The sequence below is a fragment of the Cebidichthys violaceus genome, unplaced genomic scaffold, assembly GCF_023349555.1.
Source record: "Cebidichthys violaceus isolate CVI_PGR_0920_01 unplaced genomic scaffold, fCebVio1.0.p SCAF_10, whole genome shotgun sequence".
In the NCBI taxonomy this organism is placed as follows: Eukaryota; Metazoa; Chordata; class Actinopteri; order Perciformes; family Stichaeidae; genus Cebidichthys; species Cebidichthys violaceus.
In genome coordinates, this window is record NW_027176263.1 from 15,081,085 (window position 1) to 15,101,810 (window position 20,726).

Sequence of the window (20,726 nt, forward strand, 5' to 3'; positions counted from 1 at the left end):
TTGAGCTGCCTGGACAAACAGCACTCAACTGCCTCACAGTCCTCACAGTCCACAAACTCTTCAGACCGCACAATAGTGGAGCATTTTAAAGTTTTAATATACAGTTTTTTCATCATGGACTGTATATAAGAAGTGGTCGTAGTCGTCATGATGTCACCCATTGGTTTGTGGACAGCCGACTTCAGTGTGAAAAGTCTGCTGGTAACGGCACACTTGTCTGTTCATTTTGTAGACATTTAGCAGCTAAAGAGCCAGTTATATTCCCTCAGTAGTTGGTAGAGACCAAAACCAGAGATAAAAGGAGAGCACAGGTGGCCAGAAAAGACAAATGCTAATAGCCTAACGCATCAACTTCATACGGCCATATGTCAAATGTGTGATTATTAGCTTCCTGTGAATTCCAGTCAATGCAGCTTTAAATAGTTGCATCGTGAGCTCTGATTGGTCCAAAACATTTTCTCACTGAACTTAGTTGATTCTCAGCGGATGTTTTGTCCTCAACATGTTTGACAGAACATTTATATTTAACATGTCTGCAACATGTAACATGAATGAGATACTGACGTTACTAAGCTGACAGTTGTCATTCAATGTTATTTAATGTATAGACACATCTTTGCCTCTGTCTTACAGTAAAACCATAACACTTTTCTAACCTACAAACCTGAGCTACTGTAAAGATCCATTCAAAAGTGACTTTGCGCTGGTGTTGGCTTGAACGTTCAGTTAGTGAGTTGTTTATGATGCACTCACTTCATCCAGGAGACATAGAGGATATGTACAAGCGGCCATGTATTTTCTCCACTGCAGAGAACACTTTGCACACACTACACTTTGACTGGGATCGGACTTCCAAACCTGGTAGATGCTTGCAAAAACTCTGATAATGCTAATTGAAAGTACTTGAAAATGACACTTAAAAAGGTAAAGGCAACAAAGACAGATATTGGTTAGTGTATTTATGCAGGAATTAGAATGTGTTTTCACCAATTTGTGGTGCAGATCATGTTTGTTAAGGCAGGCTTTGAGTACCCATGGATCCTGTTTCCATTCTATCAAACTGTGCTGAGCTTTGAGAGATCATTAGCAGTCAAACTAGGACTTAACCACTAAGCCAAACTAACGATCGTACTCCAGGAATGATCTGGGAAAGACCAACACACACAGTCAGACTCTCTTTCTTGCGTCTTCTCTCCTTTTCATCAGCTTTTCTTTTTTTTTCTTCTTTTTTTTACAAAGCAGAGGAGCCAGAGTCTTTGAAAAATGACCTGAGAGAGAAAGGCAGTCAGCAGCAAAAGAGAAACGAGGGGGAAGTGTTTTAGCGTCACACGGGCAAACTCAAGGGACCATAGTATTAACAGGGAAAGGGCTTCAAAGCTGCTGGCCTTGCTCAGGGGCCCAGGCAGAAGAGGGGGTGTCAGGGTACGGAGCAAAAGAAGTGGAGAGAAGAGAAAGGAAAGGAAGAGATGTCCTCATCTCCGACAGTTTGATAAATCCATGTCCTGTTCTTCATCTCATTGCTTTAACAACAGGGATTCAGCATGTCATGAGCTCGTGAAAGCTTTTACATGCGCTGGTTTACCTCCTACTACCTGCTTTCAGTCTTGATGATAAGCCACATTTCGCATTTTGTTTTTAACCCAAACGTTAACTTATTTGTCACTTAACTTCCGTACTTAAGTAACTCCACTTCTGTAGTTATATTAACCCAAACATTGATACATGTTTTATGCAACTTCCACACTTCTTTAGTTATTTAACCAAAACATTGATTTATTTTTGACATAACTTCTTTAAATAAGTAACACTACTTCCATAGCTTCTCTTCTTAAGTGAAGCCACTTCTGTAGTTACTAACCCAAACCACCACGATCGTTTCCTAAACTTAACCAAGTAGTTTTGTGGTCTAAACACCACAGGGGCTTGCTCATGTGCACTGATCGCTTGTGTTGCTGGACATTTGTAGAAAAACGCAAAAAGATAAATAATACTGTAACACAGGGGTCTTCAACGTTTTTCAGGCCAAGGACCCCCAAACTGAGAGAGAGATGGAGCTGGGACCCCCTACTATATATATCGTATAACATTGTGTTTTATATTAAACTGGGCTTAGTGCCATGTATAAACATACCTTGTCATTGTGCATTCAATACTAAGCTATTCAAATAATACACAGGTTCATATATTCATGTTTTTATTTTAAACATACAGTGTGTATTGTGGACGAGCCACTGCCATTAATAAACACACCTCGTCAACTGATACCAATGCCAATATCGACAGTGTCTGTCAATTGCATGATAATCATGCATACAAGCTATTCAAATTGACGTTTTTATTTTAAACATAAATGGGGAAAGAAAAAATGAGTGATGGCCTATTAGTGCCACTACTATGCATAAACATACCTGTTATCTTGCATACAATACTGAACTATTAAAATAATGGTCAGTTTCATGTTTTTTGGTCGAGTTACAAAACAATCCATTTTCGCTCATAACAATGTCCATACACTTGGATAGGAGCTGCAGTGTTTTAGCCTGGAATATCTTGCAAAAATGATTGCACCAGGATTCATGGGTGAAGTAAATGTTGTTTTTTGATTTAAAAAAAACGGTATCTTCTTTTCAAATAATATTGCAGCGTGCGTCCTTGTGTCTGGGATCTTAGTCAGCTGGGGACTGAATAGGCTCTCGGTCAATCACGGGGAACCTGACAGAGCCAGCATGTAACATGCGGCCTCGTGATTGGCACAGCAGCGATAGGGGCGGGTCCTCCTCTTTGTGTGCTGAAGGCTTGGAGGGACAGGTCCAGACTAGGCTGGGCACCGGTTCAGTGAGTGAACCGGTGCCCAGCCTGAGAGAGCTCCTGTGTGTCGCTGAATGTGTGCATTTCTGACAGAAAGATAACAGCTTCTGCCTCCATTTATCCATTCGTTGGATTCATTTCAATGTGTATTTAAAGACATTTCAATTTGTGAAAAAAAAATAATTGTCTAATCAACCACAAATTTTGCGGACAACCTGCAGTACCTCCCCGGACCCCCTAGGGGTTGCGGACCCCCTGTTGAAGACCTCTGGTGAAACATATCATTCAAACTGTTGTATGAGGATACATTAATGAAAAATATTTCTTTGTATTATATGTCCTTGTATATGCCAAGTATTTTTCGTTGTTTTTGGTCTTTGGATGAAAGTATCAATAAGTCCATGTTATGTACATCATGCGAGAATGAATGTGAGGAACATAATAATCAATGTAGTCGATATCATCTCTGAAATGACAGGATTGTGTTTCAGGAGTGAAAACAGTTACTGCTGCTATACAATAAGACTTAGATTTGGTGAGCATGCTTTTTCTGTAGCTCATTATATGAAGTAATGAAGTAAATCTGCAATTTTTTGGGGGGGGTGCATAACAATAAACAGTGCAACACTTGAGTGACAGAATAAACACACAATAAGAGCCAAGAGAGCCTTCATTTTACTTCTGAGATTTGTCTCATTTGGTGTTTGACGTTGAAACTCTTGGAGAAACAGGATATGATCAGATATTGTTGTCAGGTCTCATACAGTATGAGGACTTTCAAGGATGCAACCTGCCCTTTGGCAGCCATGTTTGAAGTCTATATGTCTTGGGCCACAAGCATATTTTCCCCTAGATAAATAAAATGGTTCCATTTCAACATTTACCTATTTGAATGAGGTGTTGTCATATGCACATCTGGTGGACGGGTGCGTAGGGAAATGAAACCCTGCACACTGCCAGCAGAGTTTTGTTAGAGGCACAAGGTTTCAGTCATGGACCTCCACCAGGCATCAAATTCACAGTGTAAAACAACAAGGCCAACAAATCTGCATGTCGATGTCATCATGGTCTCAGGTGTGTTCAGGCTCGGTACTGCTCTTGGATTTCAAGTTGTGAATATGATGCAAAACCTGGCGGCTCTAATAAACTCAGTCCTGACAGGGTTTCTACACTTTTTTTTTCTTACGTCATAGACAACCTGGTCTCCTAAAAATGTACGTTCCCGTACAACAAAACATGATCAATCGCGCTTCAAGGGAAGCTTATTTTCTCCCGGATTGCGTTTGTTTTTGACGTGTCACAAATACGTTTCCAATCAAAGTCCGTGGAAGTCTGCGTAGGGAGGAGGTCGCGGTGGGCGGATGAGTCAACACAGGACTTTCACCTTGGAGACCAAAAAACAATTTGCCTTGCAGCTCCATCCACAGTTTTCGCTTCTGTCACTGAGCTCTGGCAAGGTTCAATGTTAACGTTGCTCGAGGCAGACATCCTTTAATTAGGCTGTCAATGGCAGATTGACAGTTCTCCCAATCAGTAATACATCAACATGAACCTTTTCTTCACCTGATTGGACAAATAACTCCACTCACTTGGGCTGGCAGTGGTTTTTTTGCTCACATTTATCAGGCAAGAAAAACCCAGCAAAGATGTTCTCATAAATTATTCACCGATAAACACATTTTAGTTGAGATCAATTCTTTGGAGATGTTTTTTTTATTTTTCCAACAGATCACGTCACGCACTCCATGACTGCTTGGAAGTTTGCAACAGAACTGTGAACCCTTTCCATATGTTGCGCCATATACATTCACTCGGTTTCCCATCGTTTTTTTTTTTTGAAAAGCTAAAAGTCAGTGTGATGTCTGGGCGCAAGCAAAGCAGCGCTGCTTCCCGATTTGTTTTTGTTCTGTTGTTTTGTCACGAGCGACTGGCTGCAGGCTGTGTGGATGAGTGATGAGCAGCGGTGTCTGAGTGAATGGGCTTCAGGGTGGCCGGGGTTTGGAAAAAAGAACCACGCACACACACACCCACCCACACACACACACACACACATGAGAAAAAATAGAGATATCTCAACACCAAAAATCCTGCTGTCCTCTCACAGACCCCCCCCCCCCCCCATCTCTTATCTCGCTCTCTCTGTCTCATTTCTCGTTGCGCCGCTTCCGGCTGTGTGCAAATTCATTCGCTGCGAAAGTGGAAGGCAGCTCCGCCGCGGAATTCGTCTCCTATTCAGTTGGCCACAGACTCGCCTGCAATTCTTAAGAAATTAAAGATGTCTAATCACTCGTACAAACTGACACACGAGGGATTCATCGCAAAATCGACATCACCAGACTTTTCTGGGGTTTTCACTGAGTGGACATCGCCCCGTGGGCTCAGGCATCATGTCTGATTCGCTTTTGCAGAACTCGCATTGTGTTTGTCAAAAAAAACAAAACAACGTATTGTGGATCAGCAAAAAGCCTGACCTTAGACGATGTCACAGCTGTTGAACCAGCCTCACAGACTGTTGGAGCACATCTGCTCTTAAATAACACCAATTTGAAATGGCACTGGTCCGGTTTCAGAGGACAGCTTTTGTGTCTATCAGCCATCTGTACACTGAACTAAAAGCCTTTCCTTCTTCTGCCTTCTTTCAGATGCGTAGTACTCGAGGTGTTTCTGTTTGGCCAGTGGGATTCGTAGGCGGCAGAGCGTATGAGCGCCCCCTGGTGTCCGGGGGTAAAGTGGTGGGCTGGTACACCGGCTGGAGACCGGACCGAACCTTCGCCACTGACATGGCAGGTAAGGAACGACCCCTAATAAGTAATGAATTACACATTGTGTTGTATTACGCTGGTAGTGGTTATTATACATTGTTTCATTACGTCCCCGTGACGTCCCGGTAATGAAACTTTTGAAGTGTGTAGTTGAGATCAAAATGAAGATGGGCGGGATCCAAGCAAGGGTGCCTGAGGTAGGAGGGTAGGAAGGGGGAAGCGGGTAAGGGCCCCCCCCCACCCCCCACTTAATCCCCACTAATGGTGTCTAGTTCCTAATGATTTTGGTTACCTTCTGACCTTTTCTTCTAGTGCTGCCTTCAAGACAAGAATTTCCAGTTCACCAACTCTTTTCATTCTAATGACCCATCCGTAAATAAAAAAAATACACATTTTTAGCCCCACTGCTGGTGTAGTTCCATCATCAATCATATTGATTTGTTCCACCCAACATCTTGAACACATCTCTGGACAAAGTTTCCTCACACAACGGTTCACATGATATCTTATGAAAAGTTTGTTTTCATTTTCCGTGCGTTCCCCTACGAATGTCCAGCAGCTCGAGCTCTCAGCGCGCCTGTGCTGTTAGACAACAAAACTCCTGTGTTTGCTTTAGGAAAAGATTGTGTTTGTGTCAAAATAAGTACTTTTCTTGCATGAAATATGTACGTATGTATCGGTACATAAGTTACGCAACAACAGGAAGGTAAAAGAAGTGAAATTCGATTTTTGCCGTCCCGTGTTTGCTTGACCCATCCATTCACCCTGACCTCCTTCCTCTTTGGACGTTGCCTCTCTCCATACTACGTCACCTGACGTCTTTAGAGGCAGGCCCTGACTCAAGATGACTTTGGTTATGTACAGTTATATTGAAGTGTATTGCTTTTTGTAGGTATAAGTACAAACAGTGAATGAGAACAGCCTGCTCTGGGTCACGAGTAAGTTTCAGAAATATGACTTGTCTTCTTAAAGGGGTACTTCAGGTTGTTCCTGTCGACTCGTCACGGGAAGTAAAACTCGGCTTGTGGCTCTGGAGGAGCTTCGTCAAGCGTGAGAAAATGAACGCTGTTACTCAGGGAGGATCTAGTGAAAGAGGTTGAGACCCTGACTTCATGGAATATAAAGTCTTTGCGTTATTAAGTAATGGAAACAAGGCACGATAAGGTATTTACTTGCTTGTTTTCACCGTGAGATTAAATAGATTACTGGTACTTAAGTGAAGGGCAGTGTATGAACTGGGTCACGTTATTCCGTCTCTTTTCTGAATTTTATCTACCACAGCAGGGTTGTTTAAAAATGTTGACCGAGTAGAATCATGTAACATCTGGAGGTAAACACAGTAAAAGACTCTTACTCTGGTTCTGCTTGTTCGCCGAAGCCTTTTAAACGGTCTAGGAATAAGCGGTGAAAAAGTAGTTCCTTAATGCTTTGTGGAAACGTCAAAAGATTTTATTGATCAGCTCACTGATTACAAACCAGTTTAAGGTCAACCGGCTTTCATGTGAGCAGAGGACAAACAGAAAACAATACGCTGAGCTCTTTTCCTTCTGTGAGTTTACCTGAAGAGATCTATTGAGCCTCTGTTTATTTCAGGGCTTAATTTACCATAAAATGAGATGTGATCTTTCCAATTTAATATTCTGACTGTTGCTCCTCCACACAGGCGCTCCCGTGCTACTCGGCTTGATTGTTAATTCCAGAGATAAATCACGACGCCGGATTGCAGAGTCACGTTGAATTAAGCGGTTCTGAAAAGCGACAGATTAGATGAAATCTGAATCGGAGGAACGCAGCAGTCGGAGGCATCGGGAAGCCTGCCGTTATGTGACACATTGAGTCATTTATTTTACAAAACAACTCCCAAGGCCTCAATGTAAAGTCACACAAGTCTGTCCTGCTCTCTTGATGTGCTCATGTACATGGTAACAATGACTTCTCTTCTGTTGTATATTGTCGTCTTTTGTAGAAACATTCTAAAAACTAATTTGATAGACTTTTCTTCTTTTTTTCATTTGTTGCTACCATTGCTTTCTGAAACAACGTTCTCTAGCAGAAAAATGTCACAATTACTATATTTATGATCATTTCTACGTTTGAATCTCTCCGAAGCTCAAGTACTAAAACTGTTTGATTGGACTATTTGATTTTCTCTCAGATTTACTCAGAAAAGTGCATATTGGACTCCTGCTTATGGTTTAAAATGGGGCAGCAAACTTGGAAAAGATACATAATTGGCGGAGGGTCTGGGGATCCACCCCCCCGAATGAAAATGGCAATTCAAAATAATTTTGGGTTTCGACACCATCGAACCTCTTGGATTAAGAGAAACCACCTGCACTAGTCCAGATTAGTTAGATTACGGGTCCTATGAAAACCAATAAACCATCAAACATCCTAAATATTTCAAATCAACAGGGCTAATGCAAAATACCACTCTTTGGTATTGTGCCTTCAAGAACGTCACATCGAGCCCCAAGGAAGAGCGCCCGGCTTTGAAGCAAATTTTACACAGTGGCCAAATCATGGCATTATAATGTACAGGATCGTCAGGTGATGCCATTGAGCCCAAAAATACTTTTTTACAATCGACTTAAATTGGGAAAGAGACGTCTATAACTCAGCTGATAATTAAACGCTAGCGTGTTTTCTCTATGGGCCTCTGGATGCGGAAGCTTGCTGGAAGATCTGGGTATTGTTATTCTCACTTTTTTGCTTCCACAGCCCGATCGGCTGGCAAAGTTAGCTAACGTTGACTCACAAAGTTCAACATACGCTAGCCTATCTTTTCCTATGTTCCATTTTCAGTCCATGACGGCAGCTAAGCTAAATAGCACGTTTCGTACCTTTGTAAACAGTTAGCGGGTGATTGACAGCCAGAAAGCGACTTGATTTTTAAAAATACAAAAAGGGGGGTAGCAAAACTATAAGTTTGCTCCCCCCCATTGGAGGGGGGGGAGCAAACTTACAGTTGCTCAGGCGCCTATAGATGACAAGCCTCCACCTCACCACACCAAAAGAAAAAGGAAAGTACAGCTTACTAAAATAGCATGTGGTTTGTGCATGGACACAAACACACACACAAACAACAAGTAGTTTCAGTTAGAACTTTATCAAACCATAAGTGATTAGTTCAGCATTTGGGAACGAGAGTTACGCGAACTGAGCAACGGCACTCTTATAACATTAACTCTGAAGCTGGAGCCAGCATGTGAATAGCTTAGCACATAGCAGGAAGGTAAAAAAAAAATGCATTGCCAGCTTGTGGTTTCAGCAGTGAGTTACATGCTGGATCTATTTCTTGGCAAACAACGGCCAAGCGCAGCGACTTTTGGGAGTCACAGGGAGGTCGCCAGGCACAGTGGTGCTGGCTCAACGAATGGGATGACAGTGATGATGTCACACAATAATGACACTGCACAACTCCCTCTAACACCACAAATGATTGCTTTCACATTCATGTTTGAGTGCAGATTCAAATAACCAAGGTGTTGGTAAGTGTATTTTTTGTTTTTGTTTTACTTCCTGCTGCTTTATGCTAAGCTAGGCCAACAACCTTTAAGATTAGAGTAAATCTAAAATCCAGCAGCAGTGACATGAATGCATCCGGTTGGGGGTAGTGACCGTTTTGATATTGGAACACACAAGTCCAAAATGTGTCTTGTGGTTATTATTGTTCAATGGAGAAATCTATTTACATCTCCAAATCTCCGGTGTAAAAATCCAATCAGAGCGGTGTTTGGCACCAGCGTTCCCCCTCACCTGAGAGAGAACGAATTCATCACGCTGTCCAAATAATAACGCCCTGTCGGTCACCACCCATTATGCCCCTTCACCCACACGTATACTGTATTCAGACTCTCTGTGGGAAATGGCTTCATGTCATTAGACAATACAGATGATGATTGCATGCTCATCAGTCCAAACACATATGCGGACACAGCCAGAGGGGGAGCACAGGTGCACTGTCACACACACACACACACACACACACACACACACACACACACACACACACTCACACACATGCACAGGTCTGCCCCTTGGGATTATTGTTAATTAAACCACGATAACAAGCCTCTCTCTTTTTTTCTCTCCTCCACCTTTCCTGCTCTGCCACGAGGCCTGAGATCTCATCTCCTCCATCCTCCAACCAACCAACCTATTCCACCTACTCACGCGCACACACACACACACACACACACACACACACACACACACACTGTAATTATCAGTCTTACTTTAACACTGCACTATATAATTACACTGTCAATTTACCACCGCTAAGATTTACCACCACGGCTGCGCTGCCCGAGCATTTTCTTTTTCTTTTCTTTTTTTAAACTCAGCAAGAACAACAATGGCCGCGGCGTGCGAACGGCCCGAACTTTATTCATTCTTAAATTATTATTCATGGGATTTACAATGGGGTGTCTGCAGGCCGCCGAGTAAGTGCCAGTGCGTGTCCTAATAGTATTGTGTTATACAGTGCTGTATTGTTAGCAGACCACTAAAGCCCCCCATCTCCTGCTCTGTCTCATTTAGCCTGACACAATGGAGCCTGGACAATGATGGCGTGGAGTACTATAGTGTGTGTGTGTGTGTGTGTGTGTGTGTGTGTGTGTGTGTGTGTCATTATAGTCAAGTGCACAGACACACACACACACACAATTACTACATCACGCATCTATTTGCAAGACACGCAAGCGCACACCTGCCAGCACTTGAAGTGATACGAGTGGAGAAGCGCACGTGTTCCAGGACACGGACGGACGTAAGCGTGCAGTTGTTTTTTTTCCGGAAACGCATTAGAGCTGCATCTTTGCAAAACAGTGCAAGCGAATATGTGTGTGCACCCGCACAGACACACTAACACAACGCGGCTGTGCCTCGGTTGAAGTGGTACTTTTGCCTTGGGAGATCCCTTAGATTGGGACATGAAAGTGTTTAACCCCCAGTAACCTGCAGTGTTTATTTCCTGCTCCTGAGATGGTGAGATGAGAGGAGGATAGAGGCAGTGTGCAGGAGCAGTTAAAGATCCTCCTGCACCGAAGTACTGCAGTAGGAGTGGAAGTGAAACTGCACAACTGAACAGAGGAAGAAAAACCATCGGCTGTATATTAGACGTGGAGTCGTCATCACGACGTCACCCATTGGTTTGTGGACTGCCGTTTTGAGGACTCAAAAGTTTAAAGTTTTGTCTGTCGCCATCTTGGATTACGGCCGTCGCCATGTTGGCTTATTGCAACCAGTGAACAGAAGTTACCATATTTGGACTGTGGAGGAGGGACGTAGAGACGCCGTATACGACTCTGGTAGAGACCTGTCAATCTCAAGGTAGCCCCGCCCTAAAGCATACTCTGCTTTATGGTCTGTTTGACTGTAAATGGATCATAATGTACTAAATGAACATCATGCAGTATTGAAGAAGACTTCAAACTAGAGATTGAGACCATAAACTCATGTTTACAATGTTTAAAATTAAGACAGAAGTAGGATCATTGGACTTCTTTTTGAAACCAGTCGCCCCCAGCTGGTCAGGAGAGAGAATACCAGTTCAAGACACTTCCACATTGGTTTCACTCTTCAGAACCGGAGGTTGCCGCCCGAGAAACACATCAGTGTTTGCTCTGACTGAATGCTAGTTGCGACAGCTAACCGCTAACTAAAGGTCCGTCTCCCGTGTCCCCCACCCACCCACCTCCAGGCGAAGGGGTGGACTCAGTCAGACTTTCAGTATTTAGTCAACACAATTGCGTGGGAGCATTATTAATGAGGTTTGGTAAAGGCCCCAGACACACTAAAAACCCCATGCTACACAACAATCTTTCTGGGACAAATTCCTGGAAAAAATTTTGATTTCTGGTATTAAACTCCACTTCTCCAACTACCAACTACTATTCAGTGCTTCCCTCATGTTTTATCTAGACTGTGAGAAGATATGGAGGTCTGTTATGTCACAATAGCCCTCTATGGGAGTTGTTTTGGAAGACTGGATTTGGGTTTACTACTTACATGAAAACAACTTATTTTTAAGCCCTTAAAAGAGCAATTATCTTCGGAATCATCACCCAGATGCTCATTGAAAGAAGCAAAATTTGCTCATGAGACCGTTCCAGTGGAATAAAAAATGTATTTACTGTGTCTTCTTCTGTTTTTTAATAGTTTTCCGGGACCCAGTACCCATGAGATCAACATTTCTGCTTCTCTTTGTCTCAGTTGTTGGCGCCAGGTGCTTGTTGCCATGGCGTTTTTGCACCACGAGTCCCAGTGGTCACCTGCCAATCAAACTGTGTGGGTGGTACTGTGTCACCTTTCTCCTTAGATTTACAGTTGTCTTTATTCAAACGAAACAGAAACCTGTCAGTCTGAGTTTTTTTTTATTTAATATACACGTTTCCTGAAGGGCATCTCAGCGGACCACTGTGGTGTCACATGAACTGGTTGACAGAGGGTTAACGAAATGGTTCATTTATCGCCGGCGTATGATTTTAATGCCGTCGTAGTGCGCTCATCTGTTTTTGCCCTGGAGGTAAACTCTTTCGTGATTCATATCGGCCTCTGAATTAAAAATGACTCACAAAACGATGGGATGGAACAGAGGCATTTAAACCTGGAGGGCAACAGAGTGATCACACAGTTCCCTCAGGCTACCAAAGCTTCAGCACCACAATGAGGCAAATCAATAAAGCACGAGACTTATGTTTATTAAGTCTTCTTTTACCCTTTTTCACAGATCTGTTTTCTCTTTACTTGCTATGTTGGATTTCATTTTTTTTTTGAAGATATATAGTATTACAATACAAGACAACACTGAAAGGTTGCGCTTTCTTTTGTAAAAAGCTCAGAACATTTCATGGCGATTTTCTCTGCGCACATAAAATTTGAAGACACTTGTATTTTGATATCTATACAGATGGATCTGCTGGCCAGAGGCGTGTCCCACGAAGCCGGATCAGTGGGTTAGCGAGGTACAGAAAGAGTTTTCAACGTCGTGAAAGCTGGCACACCAGGCAGACCTAACCTGGTTATGTTCCATGAGTTATGGATCGGAATCGGCTATAAAAAGTGTTCATGAACCTGATTAGAGACCAAATGGATCCGTTGGTTTCACGCGATACAGATTCTCAAAATTATAAATGCAAACTTGTTCAGCTGTTCAGCTAATGTTACATTAGTAATGCCACCAAATGAAGCTTCGGGACATACAGTTGCACAAACTTACATCCGTTCAGTTGATGATGCAGAAAATCGGAGCGATATTTCTGCTTTTACTTGTGCTACAGGCAAATCATTTTCCCTCCAAAAAGGGCAACGTAGCGTTCACTAGACACATGCAGTCATATGGGTCGGCACAGAGTGGGTCAGATGTAAAGCGGTACAAAGTTAGTGAAGAGTCTGGACTGTAGCTCGGATAAGCTGTGATCTCCATATCGCCGAGGCTGCGGGTTAGAAGATGCCTATCTTATAATTGCTCTCATATCTATCCGCTTCACCTGAGTTACATTCATCTCTGTGATTAGCCTGCAGTATCGCACACAGAGCAGTAATGAGCCTGATACCAGCGTAACCTAACAACTGTATAGGTATTATATCAGGGTCTGTGTGTTTCTTTGTGTGGCTATTGTGCAGCGGTGCGAGATTGCTTATAGCATTTGAGCTTTTTGTACCTTAAACTTGTAATTTTGTTGGGGGGGGGGGGGGCAGTAGTCTGACCCACTGGATGTAGACTGTGGGTACAAGCCTTCCATTGGTCGCATTCTCCTCCCCTTCCTCTATCGATTTCGCAAGGTTACCGTTGCTGCATCCTGTGCTTAGCGCTGCCCAAGACGCTTTTGATTAGTTTAAAGAGATACAAATAAGCCGGAGCATGTGTTTGTGATGGTTGACCTCGCCTAGAATGCAGCAGACTTGAGCCTATATATAAGTGTGATGATAAACCAAACTAATTTGCATGTCTGCAGTTTTTTTTTTTTTTCTGCGTGACCCGCGCTGACCCTCACATTACTCAGAGGACTACTGTCTGCTGGCCATGTGTCAGAGGCTTTAGAAAACGCTGTTCTGTCAGAGGGGGACAGAGAAAAGAGAGGAGGCGAGGGTGGTGAATTACTGGGGGGGTAATTCACCACCAGTACCAATGCACTGATTGCCAATGCGTGCCACCCACTAAGGATTTGCATAAATAAATATTCAGTAATTATGCCGAGAATCGCAGCACTTTCTGAAAATATCCTCCCGTCACGTTTTAAACTAGAAACTTCAGCATCCCTCGGAGAAATGCTGCACTGCTTGAAAACACAACTACACCTACACTGATATTTTTGCTGACTTGATGGAGTATTTAAGGATCCTACCCATGGTTTAGCCCATTTACAACAAATTGTAATTGTCCTTTAAATCACACCATTATGTTTGGATTTTTTGATGGGTTTTCCCACCGCCCAGACAGCCACTGATTGTACATATATGAACTTGCTGAGACTTGACACTGAGTCAGTTTTGGTTTTTCCTCAATGTCCATTATGCCTGTGAAAAAATAGAAAAGCATCATTTTATAAGGCTTCTGGTTTGGTCATTTTCAAGTATTGGTCCTTTGGTTCCTGCTAATGGACATCTCGTCGGCCATTATCCTGGTCAAAAAAATGAAGACCAATAATTTGTGATTTCACGTGTTTTGCAACCAAAATCTAAAGGTTTCTTTTACAAACCATTAACTCTGTTTCCCTGATAACCCTGAGTTACCAGCTAATGCCTGGAATAATTATTACTATCCTATTATAATAGGACAGACCTTATAAACGACTTGGCAACAGGAGATATTATAAAATCCTTTTGGCTCAGCTACGAGCCACAAAGCTAACTTTATGCTAGCAAGATTCAAAGCCAACAACAATGCGTACGGTTGACAAACAATGATTTAATTTCATAGTCTAGTTAACAACAGGACAAGCTTGCTAAATAGCCATGGCATTGTCCCAAAATCTATATGAATATTTTCACTAATTTTAAATTAGCATAGCGCTAGCATAAAGCTTATATGCTAGCTTAAAGCTTATATGCTAGCTTAAATCTTATATGCTAGCTTATTACTTGCAACATCAGTCAATGGCACTGCGTACGGTTGACAAACATAAATATAATTTGACACTATGTTTTAACAACAAGACTAGCTAAATATCCAGACATGGGTATGGGCGAATGGGAGAGACCATCACTTATAATGTGCGTCAGTGTAACTTACTCCCTGCAACTTGTGTGTTACAGTCGCCCTGTGGTGTTCAAGGGATGAGGCACAGAAGGACTACACTCATGGTTGTAAATGAGATATATTCAAATATGTTTATGTATTCCCTTTAATGTAGCCAACGCATTCATTTAGAACGGTAAGCAAACAGTTTAACTGGAGCTGTCCAGTAGGTCACCATTATCAGGAATTAATGGACACCCTGCAGCCAATCAGAATCAATTATTCACCCAGATCATGGAATAAATCCACATAACCGATGACTAATTATCAAAAATCACACTGTTTAATTGATGCCAATGCAATAATGGTCAACCCTACAATATTGTTGCATTATCATTAACAAGGAATTTGGTCCAAAATATTGTTATCCACTGTATCTTTACTACTACTACTTTAGCTACTTGTGATACAGAGTAAAGGTAAGCGACCCACATACTCATTGAACTGGAGTTACATCCAGGTAACCTGTAGGTTACTGGATATGAGACAACGTGAGCGCAGTGATCGTGGTGAGCAGTAGAAGTGGCTCCGTTGATGTTTGTTAACGCTGTCTTCACTATTTCCACCCCAGAATGGGAGAGAGCATTTCTTTTATCCTTACAGCTCGCTTACATTTTGGACGATGGGATAGGATTATTTTCTTAAAGTTTCATTCAATCACCAGCTTGAAAAGAGGTCCGACTATCATCAGGTCAATGTGTTTTAATAACAACTTCAGTCATTTAGAGGCCAGAGTCTTGGATTTCAAGAGCATCCGTTAATAGAAATGCAGAATTTCTTCATTTTGCGTGAACACACTTGCCAAACACAGTCAAACTGCAGACTGACAGAAGAACGGAGGCCAGCAGAGAGACAAGGACACTTTGCTGAAAATTTGCCACAAAACTCTGAAAAAGCCCGTCATTTCTATCTAAAAATCCAAGGATTTTACTTGGCACTCGTACTCTGAGCACTTTGCCCGTGTCAGTGAAGGGTTAGCTGTAGAGGCGGAGGCAAAAAGATGTTAAAGAGACACATCGCGTGTCACCGTCTGACCCCTGGCTGCGGGGTCGGACATCACATCGGAGGTGCGAACGGCGCGTTCTCCTCGTGTTGACGGGAGCAAGGTGAAGCGCAGCAGTAGGAGAGGTCAGCCGTAGCTTCTGCGTTTTGGTTTGTGGCCTTCGATTTGCCTTTAAAAATGATTTGAACATTTATTTGAACATTCGACTCAAAATTGTCATTTTTCTTTTCAACCTCCAAAAACATATTTCTGGTTGTACTGCAGGACAGCTAATGTCTTTCCAAGCAATTATGCGGGGGTCACATTTACTCCCACCGTTACCAATGTCTCTAATCAGGTTGATTAAATCTGGTTGCAAGCCAGCCATTAATCCCCACCTCTGCTACAACACACTGGCATCACGAGCTGTTTGACTTCCCTCTGACTTTCTCATGCTTTCCCTTCTCATCTATAGCGCAATTATCACAGGAGAATGGCAGACCCCTGTGGTAAAGGAATTTCATATCAGCCATATTATAGTCATTAGATACACTAATGCTCTCTATCATTTTCTGCTGTGATTATAATAGACTCGTAATGTGCTTTTAATCCATTCTGGCTAACCTCCCTCTCCCTTTTTCCCTTCTTTGCTCCCACTCGTCCTCCTCCCCCTCTCTCCCTCTCCCTCTCTCTCTCTCTCTCTCTCTCTCTCTCTCTCTCTGTCTCTCTCTCTCCCCCTCAGGTTTTGCGGTGAACCTCCAGGTGATCCTGGCGAACCCGCGGGCTCAGTTCAAGCGGCGCGGCTCCCAGCCGGGGATGCAGGAGTCCGACTTCCTCAAGCAGATCACCAAGGTCACCGAGTTGGAGCCCAAGGCCAACAATTGCACCCGGGTGAGCAACCAGGCGACGCTTGGCACCATGGCGACAGACGGAAATGCTTCTGATTACATAACAATTTGGGTCAAGGGCCTTTATGTGCCGCTTCCAGCTCCACGCTTTAGTGGAGGACAGTGACTCGTGAAAACTCAAAGGTGTAGATTCTTTTTTAAGCTCAATATTCATTTGGCGAAGCTCATCCTCAATAACTTCTTATCAACCAGACCAGTTGTATAGCGCACAGTGAGGCTTGACAGATGTTCCACAGGTGTTATTTTTACCTCGTGGGCTGACACAGAAGCCCGCCACCTTGCCCAACATGACAGTAGATGGGAAATTAATTTGCTGAAGTTTGCTGAAGTCTTTAAAATGGCATGAAAAATGACCACTGGAGTTTTACTGTTTTTGTGTGAATAGGTTACTTTATAGACACTTGAAACCAATTTTATTTTCATCTAGACTTCCTCCCACTGCACGCACACCTTCCATTTTTTTAAACTACGCATGATGTCCAAATGAGCCAGTATGGCCCTTTTTTTTTTTTGTCAATAGCTATCTCTGTTTGTTTTTTTTAATCATAGACACCTCAGGTGCATTAAACGAGATTGGGAGCATTTTGATTGGCTCTCAACGGCTCTCAACAACTGAGAAATGAGGAGTCGGTGTGGTGTCTCTATTTCCCCTTTTAAATACATAATCTATAAGCTTGTTCTGTATATTAATTATTAACTACACTGCTTTAATCCACTTTTTTTGGGGCGCTTCATTGTGGTCTAAAAGTGTTTGCTCTCGGTCTGATCCACGTTTATGTGTTTCCCTTTTACAGCGTTCAGACACCAGATTGTTGTTATTTTTATTGCACTTCCTGAACGGACAGCTAGCGGACTGTGAGGAGATATTTGCTGAATTTGACTAAAAGTGTTTTGGATTCTGCCTTTAAATACGCCTTTAGCCCATGTTTTAAATGGAATGTGCAATGTAGGCTGATGATAGATTATGACAGAATTTTTTCAACCCTTTTCGTGAAAATGAAGGACAAGGAGAAAGTCTAACGCAGCCACTGTGCTCACGTGCACTAGAAGCACGTGCACTAAAAGCACGTGCACTAAAAGCATGTGCGTTCAGACCTTTTTCTTTTTTTGAACACAGGGTTGTAACACAAATCATTTATTATCTGGTTATTTTAGGTACATGGTTGTAGTTTTGTGTTTTTTGTAAACTTTGTTGGAAGATAAACTAAAGAATATTCATATGAGGAGCATAAATCTCCATAAAACACAATATAGAACATATTTGACAAAAATATTCATGAAGCAATCTCGACAATTTTGGACAACTTTGGGTTAAAGCCTCAGTATATATCAGACATATTCATGAAATAAACAGGCACACATGGTAGCTTCCCTTGCACTTGTGTTTTAAGGGTCAAAGGTCATGTCTTCATTAAGACAATATGCGGTTTGTGCTCTCTATAAAATCAAAGTGATTCTTCTACATGTCACCTCTCACAGCCGTCGCTGTTTGATTATGCAGTGCAGGGTTGGTCAGTTCTATAATAAGCACCTTATCAGACTGCAGCCTTCATGCTGGAGCTGGATGGCACTGACTAGGGTTTAATAAAAGCCCAGTTCATCCGTCTTGTGTGTGTTTGTGTGTGTGTGGCAGATATTAAACTGCACTCATAATAATGGCTGCCATCCCAGCGGTAACTAACCCTGGGGTATCTCTCCCCGCTATTGACAGCATGAGTCATGCTTCAGGCCGGTGGCTCGGGCTAAACTTAGACACACACAGAGCTGGGATTGGATAGAAGTGGCGTTATAGCGCTATCAATTCTAGTTGTGAGCGGAGACGGCGCAGATCGATGCAGCTCATCTCAAGTCACCGCAGCCCCCCGTTGGCACTTGGCTTTATGAAGCCACTCATCCTCTTGACAACCATCACGGAGCCGCCTCTAAGGACTTTTGTGAGGAATGGATTCTATTACATCTTTACGGTTAAAGGAATACGTGAACTAAACACCACGTCCCTGTTTTCTCCAAACAATCGCAGACTCTTCAATTTACAGTTTTTCTTCTTTTTTTTTTGTTTCAGAAATTGTTTTTCTGATACTGTTTGAGGCAATATTAGTGAGTGATGTGAGTCATAGGCTGACACTGAATTGTCGTCACATTTCACGCATTCTCATTGAGTGTGACATCCTATTCATGAGTCATTTCTTGTTTGGGACGAGAGATTATTTACCCTAACCAATCAGCAGTCACCGACGTATCCATCACGTCAGCATCAGCGGACACGAGCACGTCTTCATCATTTCCAATGTGTAAACTGTAAAAAGAAGTGTTTTTTTCTAAAAACCCAAAAAAAGCATGCATTGCTTCATCAATCTCATCCACGCTCATGGTCCATTTGTGTGGCTGTTTTTCCGTCAATATTGAGATTGACCATCGTCCGTTGATTATCACCCAACACTGGTTCTAAATAGTTGAATCGTGGCCAATATAATGGCCGATCAGAAGAGCTCATCAGATAATAAAATGTATCTCCAGAGTTGTGTCCCTTTTACGCAGCCTGTTCAAGGTCGGGATTGTTGCGCCGTTGTTGCCGTCGACCTTTCAAAGCCCAACCGATGTGACGCAGACACTTTTTTTGATGGCGTATGCATGCGCTGCAGTTCGCCTCTGCGCTCAGTGTCTGCGCTATGCTCTGCGCTATGCTCTGCGCTCAGTGTCTGCGCTCAGTGTCTGCACTATGCTCTGCGCTATGCTCTGCGCTATGCTCTGCGCTCAGTGTCTGCGCTATGCTCTGCGCTATGCTCTGCGCTCAGTGTCTGCGCTATGCTCTGCGCTCAGTGTCTGCGCTCAGTGTCTGCGCTATGCTCTGCGCTCAGTGTCTGCGCTATGCTCTGCGCTCAGTGTCTGCGCTATGCTCTGCGCTCAGTGTCTGCGCTCAGTGTCTGCGCTATGCTCTGCGCTCAGTGTCTGCGCTATGCTCTGCGCTCAGTGTCTGCGCTATGCTCTGCGCTCAGTGTCTGCGCTATGCTCTGCGCTCAGTGTCTGCGCTATGCTCTGCGCTCAGTGTCTGCGCTATGCTCTGCGCTATACTCTGCGCTCAGTGTCTGCGCTATGCTCTGCGCTATGCTCTGCGCTCAGTGTCTGCGCTATGCTCTGCGCTATGCTCTGCACTATGCTCTGCGCTATGCTCTGCGCTATGCTCTGCGCCCTACCCGAGAGGTTTCAGGTCTGATTCCTGTGATTATTCCGAATGATTTTGGTGACCAGTTTTTTTCACAGCACCACCTCCAGGTTGAAACCGGTTCATGACACTGTATCTCATGTCTAATTGCCAGACTGACATCAAATTTGCGCCACCCCCTCAGGCAACAGAGTTAGAACGCACACAGGACACCTCATGATTCAGGATGCAGATTTTGCCATCAAATGCTGAGAACAGTCATGCTTCCTAAGGACTGACTGTTTGGTCAGGGGTCATTACAGTGTGAGGGAAAGTTGAACCAGAGCCGTTGATGCGCATGCAATTAATGGAACGTTCTAGGTTATACGTTTCAGAAGTGGATTGTTATTGTTGAGGGACAGCTTGTATGCCTCCGTGCTGGCCTCAGTCGGGGCTGGAGTTGGTTGTCCATGGCGATGTCTCAGGAACGCCCGGAGGAAATTTCTTCAAATTTGGCAAAAACGTCCACCTAGACGTAAGTATTAACTGATTAGAATGTGTTGGTATTTGAACATAACTCAAGTATTCATATGACAATTACAACAATTTCACTCAGATTTTTTTATAGGACACAACGATGAAGTGACGACATTTTGACAGACATGAGTAAACTGCAACTTGACTGCTTGCTGGAGGCATTCAATCGCAAGGCGGTTATTCTAGTTTTCGTTCTATTCTATTTTTGACTATTTTACTACGAGCCATTTAAGGTACTCGGTCCACAGAAAGGTGCTCACGCTTTAGTCCACTCACGCAGTAAAACAAAAACAAATGGGGCATGCTTCGTCTTCCTTTCAAAATAAAAGGGGGACGTCTGGCG

General features: G+C 43.1%; 1 protein-coding gene across 1 annotated transcript in view; it reads left to right on the plus strand.

Annotated features, from left to right (window-relative positions):
- b3gat2 (beta-1,3-glucuronyltransferase 2 (glucuronosyltransferase S)) overlaps nucleotides 1–20,726 on the plus strand; it is a 49,881-nt gene that overhangs the window by 20,234 nt on the left and 8,921 nt on the right. Inside the window, exons 2-3 of the mRNA XM_068727156.1 lie at nucleotides 5,451–5,595; nucleotides 16,539–16,687. Of these exons, the coding sequence (XP_068583257.1) occupies nucleotides 5,451–5,595; nucleotides 16,539–16,687 (294 nt within the window). The remainder of the gene's footprint in view (nucleotides 1–5,450; nucleotides 5,596–16,538; nucleotides 16,688–20,726) is intronic.